We start from the raw sequence: 22,910 nt of genomic DNA, 5'->3' as shown, positions 1-22,910 counted from the left end.
ATGTGTGTTATTCCATTATTTGGGCCCTGTTTTGTCTCCAGAGCGCTTTTTTTCTCTTTATCTGTGCCCTGTCCTCATCTGTTACGTGTCCATTTGACTTGGGGGAGTAAAGCTGAGCCTTTCTTGCTAGAGATCGACCGATTTGCGTTTTTCCGGACCGACACCGATTATTAGTAGTTAGAAGAGGCTGATAACTGATATTTTGAGCCGATATTTATTTGCAGTAAATGTGGAAAAATTAGTATGAAAAAAATGCATACATTTATTAAGAAATACATTGAGGATGCTTACAACTTACGTTGATCGGTACTCGGACGTTTGGTCAAAGGACGTTTGGTCGCCGGACGTTTGGTCGCCCGGACGTTTGGTCGCCCGGACGTTTGGTCGCTGGACGTTTGACAACATGACAGAGAGTTTACTGTTGAAACCAGCTCTCAAAATTATATTCATGAGAGAGAGAGAGTTTAATATCTAAATATCTACTGTTGAAACCAGCTCTTAAAATTATATTCACCCGGGCGACCAAACGTCCGGCGACCAAACGTCCGGTCATGACGTTGATCTATGTTGCATAACCAGCAATGTACAATTGAACTTGTTTAAATTGATTTCTTCATAGCAGCCTGTTACAATTCGTGCGGCGTCACGCGTGGAATGTAGAACCCAAATGAGTAGGACCCGAATGCAGAGAAACGAGTAAGGACAAGGAGTGCCCTAACAAAACGTTGAATAAAACGTGGCAAGGGTATCGAGAAAATAACAAGGACTTAGAATCAAATAACAAAACCGAACCTGATGGGAAGACATGGGGAAACGAGGAACATGGCATGGCAACTTGGCATGATGCAAACAAAGCAGACGCCGACAAAAACTGACAAACATAAAGGGTTTAAATAGACAGACAGTGGTTGATTACAGACTACACACATCTGGTGACACCAAGGAAGGGAAACCATGAGGGACACAATAGGCGAAAAGCGCACAAACCATCAAAAAACCCACAATTTAAAAAGGCCAATACCGATATACGTCAAATTCCCAAATAACTATATCTGGATTACTTATCTTAGTACTCCGGATGCCATACAAATAAACTCATTATATATGCTTAATACTTTTACTACAATTGTGAGGCTTAGTAGAAAGTACTATTAGAGGTGCTCACTCCGTTTGAGTCATACTGGACCCGAGTCATACCGAGTGTAAACCTCATCGTGCTTTTGTGTTTCAGATCGGCATGTAACCAAAATAACTGCAGACGGACAACTATGTAAACACCGCGCTAATCCGATCTTCCACCAGCCCTACCCCAACACTTGTACCACATTCTGACAAGCTCCCTCTGTGGAAACAGTAGAAAAATCCAGTCTTTCAGTTTTCCACTTTGAGGATTCTGACTCTGAAGATGAGCAGTGTTACAAGAGCACTGGACTGTAGTGTGATGGAGGAGGACTGGCAGAAAGGACAGAGCTACTCGGCTCACTGGAAGAGCCTTGATTTGTCTCGGGTGCAAAGGTTCGTGATCAGTTCTTTCTTTGGGGGGGTTAGGTTAGATTTTGATTTAAAGTTGGATTAACTTCTATGATTGAGGGTTAGGGCTGGAAAAGTTTAGAGGTTAAAATCTGAGTATTATTTGGACTTTGTCATGTTTCCAAATCATTTAGGTTTCAGATTAAGTGTCATGGTTTTGGTTTAGTAGGTAAATTTAAGGTTGATCCTTTTAAAAGTGGTTTTGAGTTTGAATCAGAGTTTGTTTTGGGGTGGGATTTATTTAGGCAATTCAATTTACGGTCAATGTGTAGGATTAGATTCAGTTTGGGATCTTACTTTTGGGTTTTGTTATGATTTGAAGGAGGAACAGGTTTTTTGGGGTCTGCTTTCAGGGCAGCAGTGACCCAGGTGGACCACTCAGAGAAACACTGTGAAGCCAGGCGACTCCTGCAGCGCTTCCTCTCAGGGGCCATCAGTCAGAAGCAGTCGCCAAAGTCCACAGAAGGAGCCAGCAGAAAGTTTGAGCCTCAAACTCCACTCCACATCCAGGAAGAGTTTGACATCAGCCCAAAGAGTTTCGTGTTAGAAACAAAGACCACCATGAAGATGACATTGCCAAGGTTCCTCGGTTGAACCGTTTGCCATCAGTGGAGCAAAGCGTGTGCGCTCCCCAAATATAGGCTTTTTAATAAACCTCAAAGTACTAAAAGTCACTTAATCGTCCTGGTTGCTTTCATTTGACAATCTTCTTACTCATTTTATCACCAAATGGGCCTAAATTGCCAAAAGTGTTCCCGGGGAAACGATCAAATAGCCCAATTTCATCACTATGGTATGGCAAAATTCCACATTTGAAAACTCTGAGACTGCAAGACTGCGTGTGTGTCCATCTGCCAGCAATGAGCGAAGTGTCAGAGGACCCCCGGGGAGAGCAGTTTGATGACAACGTGGCAATTTTCCACAGCAGCTCAGCTGCTGCTCACACTGGGAATAGGTGGTAAATTAATCGAATCAGCGGATTAAACTGTGTTTTGTCAGCTGGCCTGTGTTGCTTTTGCTGTTCAAAGTCTAACATGAGCCTTTATCCGCGCAATAAATAGGATTTGACCTACCAAAAGAGAATCATATTGGACAGCTTTGACACTGAACAAGTTAGACAAACAACACAGGTGTCGAATCGTTGTGTTGTTTGCAGAATATTTTGAAGTATATTTGGGGAGGTGGTACTTCCTTCTGTCATGTTGAAGACCCCAAAGTGGAGAAAATACAAATGCAGGGAGGATTCATGCTTACCAAAAATCGCATTTCTGGTTCTGTTTTCTTCTTTTGTTTAATTTTCTGATGTTATCAAAAGCATTTTCATCCAAGTATAGAGTTTCTGAGATAATTCAGATATTTATTACTCTAATTATTTTTATTTTGTAGTTTAAGAGCCCAAAAAAAGTCCAGTAAAATATTTGTCCTCACTCATCTTTTGTTTATCTTACAACAGCTGTTTTGTGGAGGGTGATTATTTCTTCAAGATGGCGAGAGATGGCAGCAACTAACGGACTCTAAACCTTATTTTTCATTTCTAGTGTAAGGAGCATAGCGCTAACTTCCCAAAAATTTTGGGATGCATTTTTATATGTAGCCCTGTCAGGACTGCATACCTGTCAACTTCGGCCAATTGCACCCTTTATTAATAATTCCCCTAAGCGATAAAAAACATACAAATGCAACGCTGCACATATTTACTCACATAGGACGCACTTAAAAATCTAGAATTTTCTCCAAAGTGGACGCGGTTCCCAATCAGTATGCTAAATTCAAGATTCTGTAGATGTCGCTGTATGACACTGACATCTTGACTGTCTGGGAACATTGCTTGCTGACGCGCTATATTAATATCGTGAAAAGGCGGACGTGACTGACGCTCATGCGCATATGATACGTAAAGCTTGACAATATTAGCAGTCAACGATGACGTTTTCGTCTGCTACCAGTGACTGAGACGATCTGGATTAGAGCCGAAATGGGTAAAACGAGATCGGTTTTACAAAAAAAACGTATTTAAAAAAATCCCCTACAAAAGTTGTTATATGGCGTACACAATTTGAAATCATCAAAAACGTATACAATACGGGAAAACGTATAAATTGACAGGTATGTGACAGTTCTAATTTTCCAGGCAGCCAAAGAGTTAACCAAGGAGGACCTGTTTAAGGACAGCCAAAGCTGGTCTGATGGTGAAGATACAGGCCTGCTGCGAGGTGGTTGCAAGACCTGGAAACAATGATACGTCCATTAGCGCTGCTGAAAGCCTCTAATCTGATGGCATCAGTGCTAGAGGGCAAAGGAAGAAAGTACAAACAAACAGGATTCAACACTATCGCCCCTAAAACTCAATGAACGCCCAAAGCAAACATGCATATCGTGACCCAGGTACACCCACGCAAGTATGACTATTTAAGAAAGGCTCCAAAGAGGAACGCAGTGGTCATCGTAGCCGAGAAGCAAAAGCGACGTTTATCCACGAGGGAAGAATGGAACCATCGGCGAAAGACAACGGCGTGGAAGCCATGGCTGCCTGCTACCAGGGATTTGATCCAGTGGCATATCTGCAGTACAACTACACGCCACCGCGGGCTGATTTTGACAGGAAGGACAGCATCGTGCCATGGAAACTGGCATGCCTGCATAGAGCCTTCAACGAAGGTAAGAAGTTTGGAGACAGAATACATTGTTCTCTGTTCTGAGAAATAAAAGTTACTATCTAGCAACCCATGGATACAAAGTAACTGAGAAAGAGTATTTTTGATCGTTTGATAGCACAGGAAAACAATATAACAAATAAAATGGCGTCTGTTATGGGTGAACATTGATGATAGAAAATACATAGATCCATTGTTTGTTTGTGTTTTTTTTTAAGAAGAGGAGGCTGCAGGTTTAAGGCACCCCGTTATATGTCCCATGATAAACAAAAAAATACACAAATCAGATTACCCACAATGTCCAAAGGTTTTGCCACAAGCATCAGACCAGTCAGCCAAAAAGACTCAACAAGATATAAATCAACCTTAAGATATGACACAGCATAAATAAGATCATATTTTTTTCTACCAAAAACCGATATATCACATCATGGTTTCACCGAATGACACACTTGTAATCCTGCGTGTAGGGGACGTCAGTGGCAAACTGCTAGTGGACATCGGCTCGGGACCCACTCTCTACCAAGTTCTGAGCGCTTGTGAGGTGTTCAACCAGGTCCTCCTGACGGACTTCTTGGAGGTCAACCGTACCGAGCTGAGACGTTGGCTACAGAATGAGAAGAGCTGTGGTCTGGACTGGACACCCTACCTGCAGCATGTCTGCAAACTGGAAGGCCGGCGGTATTGAGTAGCACCCATTCATTATAACCCACATATTCCCGGTCCAGAACAATAACAGATTTGGTCTCGTTCAGGGCCTCGGCTTGGACGGAGAAGGCGGCCAAGCTCCGCAAGGCAATTATCGACATCCTCCCCGTCGACGTGCACCGACCCCAGCCTCTGGATCCTAAGGCCCTCCCTCCGGCGGGGGCCGACTGCCTGGTGTCCTGCTTCTGCCTGGAGAGCGTCAGTCCCGACTTGGCCGCCTTCACCAGAGCTCTAGGCCACATCCAGAAGCTGCTCCGGCCCGGCGGCCACCTACTCCTCATCGGCGCCCTGGGGGAGAGCTTCTACTTTGGGGGACCCGGGGTGAGAATCCCCGTGGTGCCATTGGGTGAGGCCGAGGTTTGCGCCAGTCTGAAAGAGAGTGGCTACACCCTGATCCGCCTTGAGGTCTACACTCTGCCTCAAGACATGAGAGTGGGGGTGGATGATGTGTCCGGGGTGTTTTTTGCAAAGGCAAGAAAGGATTAAAAGTAGCACCAGTCTCCAATTTAAAAAAAAAAAACTCTGTTAGAGTTTACTTCATTCTGTGCCTTAATGAATTCATCTGTAGTTTGATTTTCAGAGGATTTAAATCATTTTGTGTGGTTGCACATCACCCCCTGCAGCACCAAAATAGCTATTACAGAATGTAGTCAATTGCTAAACGTATTAATTCAATGTATTTATTCCAGATATTAAAATGTCTATGAGAAAATATTAACAGTGAAACTGTCAAATTTAATATATAGCTTTATAGATGTAGACAGATATTCAATCTATGAAAAATAAAAGCAAATGTAGATTATTTTATGCATATTTTTTATGTAATGGAAACTGAATGTTGTGGTTAACTGAAAATTATAGCAACTCATAATTATACCCTCTCTACACTTATATTATGTAAGTGAATTCTTACTTCATTTATTACCTCATCCATGGGACGCGTAAATCTGTTACATGTCTTTATATATATTAAATAAAGACACTATATTATACATGTTAAAAAGCCTTTGTGAAGCTTTTATTTCCCACCAACACAAAGCATACATTGAATACTGTTATACAGTAGACAAACATTGAAAGCCTTGCTTGTTTCATGATTTGTATACAAATGTACAACACCCTCTACAAAATATTCCGTAACCTCATGAAAATGTATGAATCCTCTTTTTGGTGGATGCTATCAGCACCACGTCGTGGTCTAAACTTAGGTGCTCCCACGCACACTGTATTTACATTCACAGGTCAACACCCACGTAAATCGACGTCCAGGCTTTTACGCAAAAGAGATCTTGCGGCGATCTTCTTTGTTTTGCTCGTCTTCTGCCTCTTCCGTTGCCGCCAACGTGTCTGGCGATGGAAAACGGTCCTTGTTTTGAATTTGAGCATCTTCAGAAATGAAGACATGGAAAATTGATGACCTTAGATAGTGTTCATTGCAAAGAAAATAAGTGTAACTCTATTTATCATTGTTGTTGTCAATGGGAGGCAATGCGTTAAAATATGTACTGATATTTGGGGGGGGGGAAACGTTTTTGTTATAAACCATTTTGCAGTTAGATTAAGGAAAAAAAAACTTTAGGATGGATTTAATTGCTATTACACGTCATCTGTAGTTTAAATCAAATGCAATTTAAATGGATTTAATTGCTATTATACGTCGTCTGTAGTTTAAATCAAATGCTATTTAACTGTACTTGATAAATGCCAGGTATTGGATTGAAAAAGTTTGTGTGGATGGGTGCACAATATTTGAGAAAATATTAGAGGAAAATTTGTAGTTTTTTTTTTTTTTTTTTTTTACATCCTATTTTTATTTAATTATTTAATTTACCTGAAACTAACTGCGGGCTCTTGGCATGCTCTTCCTCTCCAGATGATGGATCATCCTGGTCCACAGAGCTCATGTCTATAGAAGATAGATGTGCTTGAGCCATTCTCTGGACGGCTGAAAAGTGGGGAAAAAATAATTAATGCATTTATACTCCTCAAAAACAAGCAACTATAGCATAATATTACAAAACACAGTGTTGAATTATACTATCTGGCACAGCATAATATTGTCAAGTTGAGTAAAAACCTGCATTATATGAGAAAAATAAATAGTGTTGAGTATAAAATAAGAAAACAGTCATATGATGTATGCTTTAAAATATTGATTATAATACAATTCATTCCAATTTTAGGTATGTATACATGTGGGTGTGTGTGGGGGGGCTTTGCTGTGTGTCTATCCCATAATCCAGGATGATCCAGAGCAGACTCACAGCTGCCTCTGCTTCTAATCTCACAATCACACAAACACACACACATACACACACACACATGGAAACACACAACAGACTTTTTGGCCAGATGCAGACCACATGTCAGTTTTGGAAATTGCAATTGTTGCATAATTGTACAGGACGAATGTGGAGCACGGGGTCTATCAGAGCCCACTGACCTCTGAGTGAAGGCGGCTGGTAGGTGCTTGACGTGTTGTTGACCGTTTTGGGTTTACGTACTCGGTTTTCTCCGGCAAGCCACTGCGGTGGGCATAATTAGGGAGAATGTGTTTAACAGAGTCGCATTTCAAATCGGGGTCAAAACGGCATACCTGATGACACCCGTTGTCGTCTTCTGGTGACGGCGGGTCTGTCAGTCGGAAGAGGGTGGCGGGCGTGGGTCTCCGGCGTCGAATCTGGACACACAAAAACAACAATGCAACAGGTGCAGATATTAGAGCACAGGTGTCAAAGTGGTTGCCCGGGGGCCAAATATGGCCTGCCGCATAATTTTGTGCGGCCCGAGAAAGTAAATCATGAGTGCCGACTTTCTGTTTTAGGATCAAATTCAAATAAAGATTATAAATGTAGTATACTATATTTCCTGATTTTCCCCTTTTTAAATCAATAATTTCAATTTTTAATCCATTTTTTTCTTTTTTTGTGTTTTTAGTTCAAAAGGCATTTTGGAAAATCTAAAAATAAATATATAAAATATATTCAGTTTTTCCACTTTATTGAACATAGTTTAAGAATATTTAGTTTCCTTTTGAAATGAGAAACAAATGATTAAAAGATGTTTTTCCTTACTAAGAAAAAAGCTCAAATAAACATTGTTTTGGATCTATTAAAAAATGGGCTTTTGATCTAGTTCTTTTAATCCGATTTAAAAAAATAAAAAAATATAAATATTATATCTAAAATGGTCCGGCCCACATGAAATCGAGTTGACGTTAATGCGGCCCGTGAACCAACCTGAGTTTGACACCCTTGTATTAGAGGTAACAAATGATGGATTGAAAAGTTGCATAAATTTCCACAGAGAAACTAAAATAGCAACAAAATCCCCTACAGTCAAATTTTTGGCTTGAATAATGCTTTCCACATACAGTAGTTGCTTGGTTACTGAGTTTGACAACGTAACACGAGCTTAAATGTGTTCCAAGGCTACAAGAATGGCGCTACTATTGATCATCATGTGCAAAAGAGAAGGAGTCGTCACCACCGAGAGTTACACAACGGAGTAAATACAAAATGGACTCGTCTTCTTGGGAAATGGTGGGAATAGTACATTATATTGACGGCGTGAAACGTGTGAAAGTATGTAGTACAGTCATCGGCACATCTATTTTGTAACATTATGGAAATAAGACAGTCCGGTGCGAAAGAGGAGTGCTCGTCAGCCTATCAGAGTGGAGAGCGTGGGTTTGAAACGTGGGCGGTATCTTGGCTTCTCCACTTTGGCTTCCCTCGCGTGTTGGATTCGTGCTCGTTTAGTGCGCGAAAGGGAGGGCGGTGGGTGGGCACAATATGTAGATTCCAAAGTTAGTTTCCAAACATTATTTGAAACCCCTCGCCATAGCTTGAAACCCTAAAACGGAACGCTAAACCTCTTGTATACAACACTCACCCGTGTTTGATACCCTAATTTTATAGCAAGTTTCAAAGCCTTGCCTGACCTATTTAGACTTTGTGTTAGAAATTATTGTGATGTCACTTAATCTCATTTTTAATATTACTGAGACTGAGGGTGGTTTATCCCTAAAGTCAGCTCCTCTACTCCTTTTAAAATCTCATCACTTTGAAGAGATGCGAAAAGTCAGCCTTGCACAGCTCAACCTAATCCCGGCGTGTCCATACTCGGCTGCCAACACACTCTGGTACACCCAAAAAACCCGAGTTCTGCTGCTTCTCCAGTTACGTAAATGCTGTTCAGTTTGACACAGGTGTGGGCGGAGCTACATGTAGATAAACAAAACAAAAAAAGCGGTAGAAGGTTAATCAAAGTTCATTGAAGAGCACTTTGGACTAAATGGGATTTGTTGACATACAGGTAGGTCAAATTGACAAAACACCAGACCTCAAAGAAGTACTCTGCCCTGGATTGATTGACTCCCATTGGAGGGGAGATGTCCAATCCATTTTGACTGGGAAGGCTGTTCGCTACCATTCAATGCAAGATTAGCACTCGGCCAGTCTTAATGTTGACATTGACAATTGGAAGTTTGGTAGCATTGTGAGCTCATGCGGTTCTATCTTAATAGATAATTGACAATATACCAAAGAACAGAGGTTCGGGAACCCAACTGAACGGGAAAGTAAACAATTCCTATTTTAAATGTTATTCCTTGAGAGCCAGGATTTCAAAATAAAAAAAGACCTGAAAATATGTGCCTTTTTTAGTCATTTCCCCACTTTTAAAGTACAAACAGTCTCGGATTTATGTTACGCTGTTGCTAATCATTGAGAGTATGCATGCAGAAGAGTCTAATGAAAAATAAAAATGATAATTAAAGCGGTGCTAGGGGTAATGTCAACATCCATTCCATAATTTACCTCACAGATTAACAAAGAGCCATATGCACCAATCAAAAGAGCCACATATGGCTCTCGAGCCAGATGTTCCCTACTCCTGCCACAGAACATAGAGAACACAAACTGTTAAGATATGTTACAATTTTCATAGAAAATTCACATGACTAAGTATTTTTTTTAAAAAAAAACAGATCCTAAACCTTGATGTCCTTTCAATTATAGTAAATATTGTGCCATTTTTGTTCTTTGTTTTACCTACAATCATAATAATTAGAGGGCTACTTTGTGTTTTGAATGTGATATAATCAAAGTTTTATTTTATTTTTTATTTCTATTCAAACGCATGATTCTCACCAGTTCCACTTGTCGGGGGTCCAGCTGTATGGGGACCACCGAAGGCACGGAGAACTGGATCTTCCTCTTGGCATCACCATTCTCAGCCTCTCGCTCCACGGCAGGCAGAAAGGGCTCCATGGAGACCCGTGTCCAACCAAATGAAATGGTCCCAAAAACTCTTTCAGTCTTTCCCACTGCCACAAAACGTGCACTGGCTCACGAAGCAAAGGGTCCGACCGCGCGTGTCTGTGTGGTGGGCTTATGACGCATCCTGATGCTGCCGGAAACATCGCGATATCGCAGCGATTCCGTCCAAATGTCACGATTGGAGATGCTTGTTTAACAGATCAGGCTTTAGGACCTCGAGAAACAAAAATCCATGGAATATTTTATGTAGATGTCATGAATGAAAGGCTAGATTTCGCATGCGCATGTCCATTTTAAATACTGCCGAATATGGTTTCCATAACCTAATTATCCATGTCAGCCTTAACTGCACTAATACTTTTTATCCACTAGATGTCACCCACTACTAAATCATAGAGACGCAACAAGGGAACCGACCAAAATGAAGAGAACCCTTTCATTACCTTTATTTTTTTTAAATAAATAAATAAAATACCATGGTATACTTCCGGGTGTCAAATATATATTCATTCATTTTCTGAACCGTTTATCCTCACAAGGATATTAAAGATAAACAAAATCAGTGTGTGGATGATACATTCTGATGACAAGGAATCAGAAATAGTAGGACATGACCATTTATGGAAACCATCAGCTTTGTAAAAGGCATTTTATCACCATGGGTATGTATAAAATTTGGTTCTTTTTGGGCTGGAGTCCAAGCTTCAGTCCTCCTATGCATTTTCAATTCAGAACCAAATGAGCACATCTGTGCCATTAAAACCAGCACAGAAAAGTCAATTAATTTGCCACTTTCTAAACAATCATGTTCACTGTTTACATTTCCAACAGAGCTGTTTTGGAGTTAATTTACTGCTATGGTAATGATAAAGAATTATAGAAAATCTGTATCTAGCATACTGTATTTCTTTTTTGACAAATGGGGGGGTTGTTGCGATACCTTCATTGTCACCTGACGCTGTACAAACACATCCCACAATGTTCTGACTTTATGTAGTATCCATTTTTTTATGTGTATAGTATCTCATTTAACAATTCCTGAATAGATCAATAGTTGCATCCCTAATATTTAATATATAGTTGTTGTTTTTTTCATTTGTTTCAGGAAAATATGTCTTCTCAACAAAACCAGATGTCCCCCGTCACGATGAATATATTTCATCTTTGGAAAAACAAAATGTATAAATATGTCAACTAATACAACTTGTTTTCTTCAGAATGACATGACCTTCTTTTTTTATTAAAGCAGAAAAAAATGTATGGTTTTTTTTCCGAACTGATCAATTCTTAGTAGCCAAGAAGTTTAAACGCGACTATTTGGAAGCGATAGTGAGCATTTCCAAAATGTGCGTAGAACTGAAATAAAACTCATTTCTATCAATATTCTTTTCCCTCTCCCGTTTATTGGCCTGCCCACGCTGTCTGCGTGCCCGCCCGTGCCAAGCTTGGCAAGCGGTCACATCGGCGAGGGCGCCGCTTTAGCTCGGTTCAATTGACTCGTTTAGGCGATGGTGCCCCGACACCACGGCTTTAGGGCGGCCGCCATATTGTGTCCTTCTGTCTGGTGCAGTTCCTTCCCCATGTGGGAACACGGGGATTGTTCCGGAATTATTTCACCGATAAATCGTTTAGGAATGATAAACTCTCATTAGTGAGGTGTTCATTTGACTTGAATATTTACTATCATTGTGCTGCATTCACTTGCACCATAAGTCACCATTTGAAACACTCACCAAGGATTAAAGCCCTTGTTTAAAAGCCTCCCCTCGGCCTAAAACCTGAATCTTTGCTCGCAACCTTATACATGGCACCTACATTTCTGATGCGTGCATAAAACCCTAACTTGAAACCTGGTTCAAAACACTAACATACCTTATTTTGTAAACCTTAAGTCAGGCTTAAAACCTTAGTTTTAGACACTAATTGTGGCTTTAAAGCTTAATATTAAACCATAACTCTCATTTGCAACATTAACACCCCGTTTAAACTGTTAGAAAAATTGCAGCAACGTATTGATAAACTGAACAAACCCTTAACCAATCTAAAACCCCTAATTTTCAAGCCCTATCGCTTCAAACCTAAATTATCCCTGGCTTGAAACCCCTAAATTCCTAAAACTTTAGTTTAAAACCTGAATCCTGGCTTGAAATCTTAACATAACCATATAGTTTGGCCTTATTTTGAAATCCCAACTCAATGACAGTGATAGTCGCCCAAACTCATGAGACATCTATCTATCTCACCCAAACCTCACCTCAAAACTCCCATTTCCAACTCGGACCCTTACCAACATCCAAATCAGGTGCAACTCTCGTCCCATTTTAAAATGGCCGCCTCTGATCACGATTACACGTCTCTAACCTTTTTGCGACTGACCCCGTTTTTCCTCCCAAACAGAACCAGTGTGAACCCACTCACTTACCGCTTATTTCATTTTGCCTTTCAGCGCTAGGCGACAGATGGCGAGTTCTTCTCAACCGGCCCCCCCTCCGCCACCCGCCCCCAGGGGGGGCGAAGCCAGTCTCTGCGAATGCGGCCGCATGTCAATCAGCGGCTCTCATGTGATGGCTCTTGCCAATGACGTGCCAGCCATATGGGCCTGGCATCACACAGCCCCGCCACGCAAGTCACCCGTGCGCTTCCTCCCCTCGCGCGCGTCTGGGCTGCAGACAGAGGCAGGGTGGCCGCAGAAGAAGAGGAGGAGGAGGAAGAGGAAGGTTGGCGCTCGAGCGGGGAACACGCAGCAGAACCTTCTTCGCTCGCGCGACGCCAAGGCGACATGGTGTAAACAAACGCCAGGTAGGTGCTTCCCAAATGCCCGTTTCCATTTCTTTGTTATCCCGCACCATCCCGCCATTAATTGCATTTTGTCATTCATGGACCCTCGTTGCAAGCAAAAAATACGAGATGTTTTGTGTACGTGTGTGTGTGTGTTTGCGCATGTGTGTGTGTGTATGTGTCAGCATTCTCCTTTGGGATACACACGCATGATAATTGACAAGATATTGATCGTGTGCGTTTATCGTATTACGTTTCATGCTTTTGAGTGTTTATGGATTTTCAAATCATTTCACTGAATTGCAGAATTGCTGGACTTACAAATACAGTTTAAAGTCAAGCTAACACATTGTAAAAAATGCAATAAAAGCCTTTCTAGTTATAATTCAAAATAAAAACAATGTGAACAAATTGAAAAGGGTTTTTAACCCAAATGCTCCCTTTTTGATGTTTAGATCAACTCCAAACAATTTGTCTTAGAACGTCATCGCCTTTAAAATATTTGGATGATCCCATTTAACTTGATGCATCTTTAATTACAAATAAGCATTATTTTATACCTTTGTATTACTATGTGACGGGTTCTGAACATTTGGCCTCTAAATCTGCGCACTTGTCAACCAATTAGGTGCACCTGCAAGCCACGCCCTGGCCAACTACGATTGTTTTCATGCCAATTTGACTTTGTGATATGCCGCAATGACAGGCAGAATATTCGGAACATGTAAGCATACCTAAAAGTGGGGCCCAGCCATTTTGTCACCCCATGTAATCGGTATTTCTAATTGTATGACCTGTCACATAAATTCTTTAGTGTTTAGTGTATTGCAGGTCTACCTAGTAATAACATGACGTTCCCTATCACCCCCATCCAAACATCTATCCATCCATCCAATTACGTACCAAGTAGTGAGACCTGACCTATGCACCCCATCCATGTTACAGGTGTGCCTAATAAAATGACCCGACGCGTGGCAGCCATTTTGTCGCATTCCGCGTACTCGACATTCCCCGTAACAAAAACTCGAATATTTGCGTTTATTTGTGCTCATCCTGTGTTGTAAGTGTCCTCCATCATATTCCCTGAGACATGTTGCAGGTGTGCCTAATAAAGTGACCGGACACCTCCACATGCGTCACCTCCTGTTGTCATGGACGTCCTTTATGATATATCTTCAACCCTTTTTTTTCTTCGATATTCAACTCAATGGCAGCCACTGATGGCGCTTGACTGGAATAGACTCAATGTACCAATCCTCCCATTCAAAACGGATTGGACGTCCAGTGCCAGCAATGGCGCATCCGCGGCCAGTCCGCCCAGTTTAAAGGATTCGGATGTGCATTCCTGTCGATGGCAGGCAATGAGTTAATACTCATCAGAAGGAAAATTTACTTTAGGATGTATTTCAATTTTTATTCATTTTACTTAATTTTTTTCAGATTTTCACGTTTCATGGATGTCTACGCATTTACCTATACATCAAAATACAATTGTAATCAATTATAAAATAAAGACAACAATTGATAGGTATTGTTTTAATGACCCACAATAGTTTAGTTTTGTTTTACTTTATAAAGGGTTGAAGTTTCATTTCCAATCATTTTGCATCCTGTGTTCTGTTCTAACAGGTGCACTTACAATGTGACCTTATATCAAATCTCAACTGACATCCCCTGGATTACTTTTTTTCGCATCATCCCTTTGTCTGCTATAAACGAACCAGTTAAAATATAGCTTCCATTTATCATCCCATCTTTTAAGTTCATTTAATAACATGGCATCACACACATTGTCACATGTTGCAGGTGTGCCTATTCATATGACCTTGTTCATCTCAACCTAATAATAATATAGGATTCCTCATCTTTAGCTGTGCATCGTGATCACGTGCTGCAGCCATCACCTCCCTTTCCAGAGATTTTTATTTCTTTATTTCTTTATTTTTTAATTTTTTTCGTGCTCAGTCGTTTACCCATCCAATCATAAAGATGACATCATCGACTCCATTTAAACACGGCGCCCGGGACCCCGCCTCCTTCTTGTTGCAGGTGACAATGTTGAGCCGTCTCTTCAGTGAGGTTCTGCCGGACGTCCAGCGGCTCGCGGCGGACTGGGCTGACGACCCGGACGCCGAGCAGCTGGCCTGCAAGGTGAAGCCCGAGCGCGAGAGACACCTCCTCGGGGGGGAGGATGACCTGGACGAGGCACGCGGGGGGGACAGCAGCAGCCGGGCCGAGTCCGAAATGGCAGACGACGATGAAGAAGAGGACGAGGAGGAGGAGGAGGAAGAGGAGGTGGAGGGCGGTGGCGGTGGAGGTGGCGGCGGCTGCGTGGGCGAGGACAAAGTGGGCAAAAAACGCGGTCCGAAGAAGCGCAAAACGAGCGCCGCACGTCAGGAGCGCTCCAAAGTGCGGCGGGTGAAGGCCAACGCTCGTGAGCGCACGCGCATGCACGACCTCAACTCGGCGCTGGACAACCTGCGCAAAGTGGTGCCGTGCTACTCCAAGACCCAGAAGCTGTCCAAAATCGAGACCCTGCGCCTGGCCAAAAACTACATCCTGGCCCTGGGCGAGATTTTGCGCAACGGCAAGCGTCCGGACGTGGTGAGCTACGTGCAGATGCTGTGCAAGGGCCTCTCGCAGCCCACCACCAACCTGGTGGCCGGATGCTTGCAGCTCAACACGCGCAACTTCCTCACGGAGCCGGACGCGGCGCGCTTCCACATGCCCGGTTCGCCCTTCTCCTTGCATCCGTACTCGTCGTCGTCGACGTCGTCGTCCGCGGCGGCGGCGGCGGCTGCGGCAGCGGCGGCGGCATCCTACCGGTGCCGCCTGGGCAGCCCCAACTACCAAGCCCCGGGCGCCGGGCCCTTGAACATGCGGGGGCACTCGTACGCCTCCGGATACGACGTCGGCTACCCACCGGGCGGGGCGTCGCCGGACTACTTGAGCCCGGAATACGAGGGCCAGCACAGCCCACCCGGGTGCTTGGGCGTCGGCGTCGGGATCGGAATCGGCGGTGCCTCCTCGGCCAAGCCGCAGGATCTCGACGCCGAGCGGAACTATCACTACTCGTCTATGCATTACTCCAGAGCCGGGCGCGCTTTGGCGTTTGGCCCCTCGGGAGCGCGCGCCGGGGGCCCGCACTCAGAGAACATCCCCCCCTTCCACGAGGGCCACCACGAGCGCGCGGTGGGCCCCTACGAGGACATCAGCGCCTTTTTCCACAACTGACCTTCGAGTGACAATCCGTCCGAGTCTCCTCCTGTAATCTGATGACAAACAAATCTTGTTGTTCCTTGTGAGTTTTTGTGTGTGCAAAATGGCGAGACACGTGTAATAATAACGAAGTACACAAATAAAAATGTTTTATAATTGCCTGATATATCATATGTATGCTCTCAACCCATCGCATTACACTCAGTGGTATATATATAGTTTTTTTTTTACATCTTATTTTATTTGTAAAAGAAGGGACCTTAATTTACAACGATTCCATAAATGACCAAATATCATATATGAAAATTGTGTATTTAACCTTAAACAATTATCTACTAATATTTTTCTCACAAAACAAAATATTGAATTGTATAACCTTAACACTGCATTTGAACCATTCTTTACACTTTACTGCATTTTGAAACACTGCATGGAAAATCATTCCTGTGCAAATGAAAAACAATTTTCCTTCTCTTATGGCCAGACCACGACAGAACTGATTTCTCAAATCAATATTCATAATATTAATAATAATAGCTGGGAGCATGCAGACGCCATGTTGGACAGCCGCCTACATGTCCCATATGTTGCTTTGGTTCTCAAAATGTGCAGGCGTCTCTCTCTCTCTCTCTCTCTCTCTCTCTCTCTCTCTCTCTCTCTCTCTCTCTCTCTCTCTCTCTCTCTCTCTCTCTCTCTCTCTCTCTCTCTCTCTCCCCCTCCCTCTCCCTCTATCACTCTCTTTCTCACACTCTCTAAATGCTTAAGATTATTAATAGAAAAAACATGTGAATATTTTGTGCCCTTTGGAGGATTTTATTAAAAGTGAATTATATATACATATATGTGTGTATATATATCTCGTTTTGAAGTGTAAACTTGGAACGTCTAGTTATAAAACATCAATATATGTATATATATATATATATATATATATATATATATATATATATATACATGTTTTATAACACTACACTTCAAAACGAGCTGTGTTTTAAAATTATACAAAAAAAAATAGAACCGCAAATTAATGATAAATCAAAGCTCACTTGAATGAATAATACACACATACTTTTTAATACACGCAGCTCAAAAAATAATATTAACCCCAAATAAAAGTTTAAACTTAAATATCTCTTTCAAATTTAATTCGCAGTGTCTTAACCATACAAATCTACAGAAATGAAAAAGTAACCTTTTTTTCAAATGCAATCGTCATAAGAAAAACCGGCCTTTTTCTGCAGGCATTTGATAGAATTGAGTCCACTTTGCGGTTTTGACGTCACACTTTAGTACCAAAGTGACAGTGCACCTTAAGCATGCACATATGTCCATCAGAATTTGAAGAGGCGATACAGGTGGCAGTCATTGGCAGCAAATCGCTATGTGGACGCCGCTGTCACGTCGCTGGTCCTCGTGCAGCTGCGCCTTGCATCCCCGCTGCATCCCGCTGCAGCCCGGCCAAACGCGGGCCCTTGTGGGAGGGCCCCGGTGTTTCTTTGCTAATTCCTACAGCATCTGTTCATTACTCTGCCACTGCACAACTGCTAAAAAAAACAACAACAACAACAAAGCTGCACCTTTTAATTCCTTACATGTGAAGAATGTATTTTCCATTTTGTATTTGACGCTCATTGGAATTCATTTCTTGCCTTTGTGAACCGAGATTTCAAATTTAGGTCCCTCTGATATTAATAAGTGGAACATGACTGTTTGTCGAAATCAATGTCTTCAAAAGGCCTTCATAAATACTGTGCAGAATATAATTCAATCAACCATGTAACTTAATTTTTTATGAGCTTCAATCTCCAGCTGGATCATTTTACAATTATATTAGCCCTGTCATACATTAATTTGGTTAAATATTCCATCATTTAAAAAAAGTATTTTTTTAAATGTGGGAAGTAAGGATTATTATGTGTGTATGTGTGTGTGTGTGTTTATATCATATTCCTAATTTGTATATATTTCCAGTATATCAAAAGTTACATACATATTTTACGTTTATTCAGCCAACCTACAAACACAAATGATAATACATATTTTCATATTTCCCCCCAATTGAAAAACGGAATTTGCTAAATTAGTAATAAAGTACAAAGTTACAATTAGGGAAAATTTGAGCAAATAATTAAATATAAAATTCCCAAATTGGTTTTAACGACTATCTGCATCAAAATTGCATCATAAATGTACCTTTTGATGCATGGTTCATTTCATCAAAATGATTAATCAGAAAAGATCAACAATAGTATTTTGTTATTTGACCGATAAAATCTGTGTAATTCCCACTTTCCCACTTTCCATTCCTTTTTTTTTAACCCAATGAAAAAAAAACATGAAACACATTTACCTACAATTTCATCTATTTCACTTAAAATAAATAAATAAATGGATAAAAAGCAGTACCTACTGAGGCCCTGAAACATATTTCAATCGATGCCAACCCCTCCCGGTTCAAATGGATTGGACGTCTTTGGTCATCAATGGCAGTAGATGAGTCAAATATTTTTTAAACGTTAAACAAAAAACAACTAATTCTTAAACAGCCCCTTCCCCCATAGTTTATCATTTTCAAAAAGGTGCAGTTGTATGTCAGCGCAGAACATCATAACCATATTCATACATGTTATTGTTGTTATGCGTCTCTTGTCATTGAGCTCATTAGCTTGTGCAGGTGTACCTAATGAAGTGGCCGGTGAGTGTCTATTATGCAGTGGTGTTTGCTGCACAGATGGCAGGAGTGTTTTTTTTCTCCCTCAAATTTATTTATTTATCTTTCAGGGAGTGTGAGGAAATGAGGAGGGTGAAGGAGAGGCGTAGAGGAAGAGGAGGGTGAGAGAGGAAGAAGCCGCCGTGGCACGGTCATGCGGGCAGCAGTAATTGGCGTCCATATTGAGGGCTTTTGCAGTGCTGCGGGGCGGGCAAACTCCCAGCTGGACCCGTCACATGGTATTCAGTCCAACTCGTTGCCTCCATTTTTTGGGGGTTCTTCTTCAGTTTTTCCTCTTCCAGCCTGAACTAACACTATACTTCTTTTTTCATGTTTTTTTTTCAAATCACAAGTACATTTCTCTCGTCACCTTTCTCAGCACACGGTCACTGCCGGCTAACACACTCTCTCAGTACATCACACCCTCGCTCGGCTCTTTGCTATTGGGCGGTCAGCTTCTTGTTACAACATACATACTCAAAATGTATCACGTAGTTCTTGAAAATTTGCACTGGACAAAAGTTTTGGCACGTAAATGCAAAAAAAAGTGGAATAATTGATTGCAATACTGTCTTCTATGGGCATCAAGGAGTTATAGAGGAGCACAATGTAAAATGTTTTACTTTTAAATATTTATATTGTGTTTAACATGTCAAAATGTAGCATTTTCATTGATACTATATAGCGCTTCTGGAATAGCAAGTAAGGATAATTTTTTTAACCTTCAAAGGTGGAATAATTGACTGCAATACTGTCCTCCTCTATCGCCATCAATAAGTTATAGAGGAGTCCAATGTAAAATGTTTTTCTTTTAAGTATTTATATTGTGTTTCGACATGTCAAAATACAGCATTTTCGTTGATATAGCACTCCTGCAATAGCGTGTAAAGATAAATTCTACATTTTTTAGGAGCACAGTTTGCTGTCGACAGAAATTGGCATCATTATTTGGCTTCATACTATTATGTCATCAACCCATAGTGGTTGTAGATATACAGTACTTAAAATATCGCTTCCAGGAGTAGTTACTGGATATTCACATCCTCATGTCAAAGTTGTTTTCGATTCAATTTTGGTTGACAACAGATGACATGAGACACCCGCTCGTCTAGTGTTTCTTCACCTAATTTTGGTGGGGTCAATTCCCACTCACTGACATTGTGATTGTGAGTGCAACTGGTAGTTTATTTCTATATGGAAGAGACTTTAGCGTCCCTGACAATAAGCAGTGTTAAAAATGACTGAATGAATGAACAGTTAAAGCGAAAGGTTTTCAAAAACTACAGCCAAAGTGAAGAATTGCAAATTTTCAGTTTGATGCATCATCATGTGTACATTAATGAATGGAGATTTGCATTTTTTTTAAACAGTAAAACATCACTGCCAATGACAAAATACGTTGATGCTTCATATTTGCAATATTTGACGATTCAGAAGAGTTAGGCGTTAGGAAACAGACACAAAGCACACAAGCACACGCACACAAACACGCATTTAAACAACTCCTAATTATGAAATCAAAACAATTTATTAAGTAGAACATGCAATATCAGTCATAGGTAGAAAAAAGGGCCTGCTTCTTCATTTTTTTTGCACCAGTAATTTTAAGTAAAGAACAAAGTTGCATGAAAGCCACTCCAAAAAAATCAAAACAAAACATGGACAATTTTTTTGTGAGACAGCCAATGGGAGCCCTGTGGGGGGTTAGGGAGATTGACATGCAGGACGCAATGCTATGGGGACGATTTCAAAATAAAATAGTGGATACAGATTGTTGGACCAGTAATTTGCATATAACATGAAAAATTAATATATAAAACCATTCGTAAGTAGAGCTACCTTAATTACACCCTTGCAAAAGATAAACAAATTAGCATCGTGTTAACCCCAATACAAAATGATTTTTTGGGTGAAAATCATAATTTGGAATATTTTACTCCCCCCAATAATCATCAGGAAGGCTGGGATGTTTTTCTGGTCCTTATGTTCATGCCTTCACTGCTTGGAGACGTGAGCAGTGTGGGCTTGTCAAAGACTAATGAACATCTGTCACTGAATTCAAACACACAGATGCTCCCAACACACAAACACACACACACACATACACACGGCCACTTTAATCGCTGATTTGGAGTCCTCCGCCACCACCCGCAGGTTTCGACTTTGACCTCAATGCGTGTTTGACCTTGTATGGATTTCACCTAGTTGGCCGCTGTCTGTCGACGCCAGTCCTCATTTTCCAAATGACAACCGGGAAACGTGGTGGTCAAAATATTAGAAACAGCTATTGGTGGGATGCATTGCAGTCCTGCACCTAATCCAAACATTGTTAAATGCCCTAATAGATGTTGCTGTACATAATGCAATATAATATATATTTTGTAGCATAATAAGTCAGTTTGTGTCTGATTTTCAAACTAGTGATTTGATCTAAAATGACCGATTGTACTTTATGAAAAACAGGATTTATTTACACATTGTGAAAAGGGAAAACTACTGCGGTGGCACTTTTTCTAAAACAGAAAACATCGATGATTCACTTCTTGGAAAAAGCGACAAATCGTTTTTTAAGTATTTTTTAAAACAAACACAAATTACTCATGTTGCTCTTTCATGATGACATATGAAAATATGCACTGTTGTTACTGCACCGACCAGAAAACAAGACTCTAAGAAGATTCTTCATGTTGCTCTTTCATTAAAAGAAAGAGAATCACATTCCAAAAAAGAAGAAAAATATTAAAAAAAGCACTGCACAAAAATGGAAGGAACTACAGTAATATCTCATCTATCGCGGTTAAGCGGTTCTAAGACTTGGCGCAATAGGTGAAGAACCGCAATGTAAGGACATTGTTTTTATGGTTTCTATTTAATCTTATTTGAAATACGATTGCCTTTCCCCCCATTTCAATTTTGTATTATTGTTCCTACACTATAAACGTAGCATTTATATTTGGCGTATCCTAGCCGAGTTGTGATGAATTCGCGATAGTGTAGTATTGACATCACATTTCCTTAAAATGAAGACAAATTCATAATTGCTTTTTTATAACAGAAGAACTTAGATGGATTTTGCAAATCAGGACAAAACTGTTGCACAATTAGAAGACGCTAATAGTGCAATTTGATGCAAAAACAGAGTATTGATGTTACATTTTCAGACAATCTCATTGCATTTCCTAATTAAATAGGTCTTGATCTTGTATTTTTCTCAAACTCAAGACAAATTTGATGTTGTTTTTGCCTAAAAAAATAAGTTGTACTAGCGCTTTCCCTCTGCGAAAACAAAGATTACGTTTTCTATATTGACGTTGCAAGAGAAGGGCAATTCTGGGTGAGGTGTTTATTTGTTCAAGTGCCCTAATTGAGGCACGGTGTCAATTAGAATGCCAATATTTGAGGAAACACATCAACGATGCATTTTGATGACTTTGTCAAGTGTGTCTGGCCGGCCAGTAAATGGAATGGAGTGCGCGCCTCTCCGGATTAAAAAAGATTATCCGAAGAGGAACGCGGAGGAGAGGCGCTTCCCGAGTGGCGGCGGCTTGAGGAGTGGGGCGCGGTCATCCGCTGAATCGGGAGGCTCGCGTAGAGACGTGCTGCTATTGAACATATGCTCATGCATATGCGCTCATGAATGAATTAATGCGCATCAGAACATAAACACTCGTCCAATTATGAATTTAGCGACGGAGTCACTTTTAACCGGATGCCAGCCATCGCAAAGACTCTAAAAGTGTCCTAAAGGGTTTACAAGATTTATACGCGCGGGGAGTTCTTATGTGTGATTGATGGACTCAGCTGAGGAGAAAATGAAGGCCTGGTGTCCTTTATGACTTGTTACTGCTGTCGGTAAACACCGGGAGTTATTGTTCCGACATTTTGTGAATTTACTGCAGCTGTAGGCAAGAGAAAAATGCCCAGTAATTGGGAATTAATTATTGTCATTGTCGCTTGAAAAGAATGTTACTACATTTGTCAACTCGTGTGGCTTAATTAAAACAACTTGCTTTGGTTATCCATCTCCTG

The 22,910-nt window shown here is 41.1% G+C and overlaps 4 protein-coding genes across 5 annotated transcripts; 3 read left to right on the top strand and 1 right to left on the bottom strand.

Annotated features, from left to right (window-relative positions):
* Positions 1–1,340: 1,340 nt before the first annotated feature.
* On the top strand, positions 1,341–2,204 carry LOC144092918 (uncharacterized). Its single transcript, XM_077626083.1, has 2 exons — positions 1,341–1,515; positions 1,884–2,204. Exons 1-2 carry the CDS (start codon positions 1,406–1,408, stop codon positions 2,122–2,124), a joined length of 351 nt encoding a protein of 116 aa, XP_077482209.1. The 5' UTR covers positions 1,341–1,405; the 3' UTR covers positions 2,125–2,204.
* Positions 2,205–3,678: 1,474 nt separating this feature from the next.
* On the top strand, positions 3,679–5,832 carry pnmt (phenylethanolamine N-methyltransferase). The gene is made up of 3 exons (XM_077626510.1): positions 3,679–4,188; positions 4,655–4,865; positions 4,940–5,832. The coding sequence occupies exons 1-3, from the start codon at positions 4,017–4,019 to the stop codon at positions 5,376–5,378; spliced, it is 822 nt and encodes a 273-aa protein (XP_077482636.1). The 5' UTR covers positions 3,679–4,016; the 3' UTR covers positions 5,379–5,832.
* Positions 5,833–5,888: 56 nt separating this feature from the next.
* Positions 5,889–10,338, bottom strand: LOC144093183 (protein phosphatase 1 regulatory subunit 1B-like). 2 transcript variants are annotated; one of them, XM_077626509.1, is made up of 5 exons: positions 10,046–10,338; positions 7,489–7,572; positions 7,336–7,417; positions 6,724–6,837; positions 5,889–6,239 (listed from the first exon to the last, which is right to left on the bottom strand). In XM_077626509.1, the coding sequence occupies exons 1-5, from the start codon at positions 10,163–10,165 to the stop codon at positions 6,166–6,168; spliced, it is 474 nt and encodes a 157-aa protein (XP_077482635.1). In that variant the 5' UTR covers positions 10,166–10,338; the 3' UTR covers positions 5,889–6,165. The 2 variants fall into 2 exon arrangements, with proteins under 2 accessions (XP_077482635.1, XP_077482634.1); XM_077626508.1 differs by having other exon boundaries at positions 5,889–6,278; positions 10,046–10,322.
* A 2,370-nt stretch (positions 10,339–12,708) lies between these two features.
* On the top strand, positions 12,709–16,337 carry neurod2 (neuronal differentiation 2). Its single transcript, XM_077626670.1, is given in 3 exon segments — positions 12,709–12,933; positions 12,936–12,973; positions 15,002–16,337. Coding segments are annotated over 3 exon segments (1,389 nt in total). The 5' UTR covers positions 12,709–12,767; the 3' UTR covers positions 16,187–16,337.
* Positions 16,338–22,910: the final 6,573 nt, after the last annotated feature.

The sequence above is a fragment of the Stigmatopora argus genome, chromosome 18 (assembly GCF_051989625.1).
Source record: "Stigmatopora argus isolate UIUO_Sarg chromosome 18, RoL_Sarg_1.0, whole genome shotgun sequence".
Classification (NCBI taxonomy): domain Eukaryota; kingdom Metazoa; phylum Chordata; class Actinopteri; order Syngnathiformes; family Syngnathidae; genus Stigmatopora; species Stigmatopora argus.
Note: the sequence above shows the minus strand (reverse complement) of the source record. Positions and strands in the feature narration are given on the sequence as shown.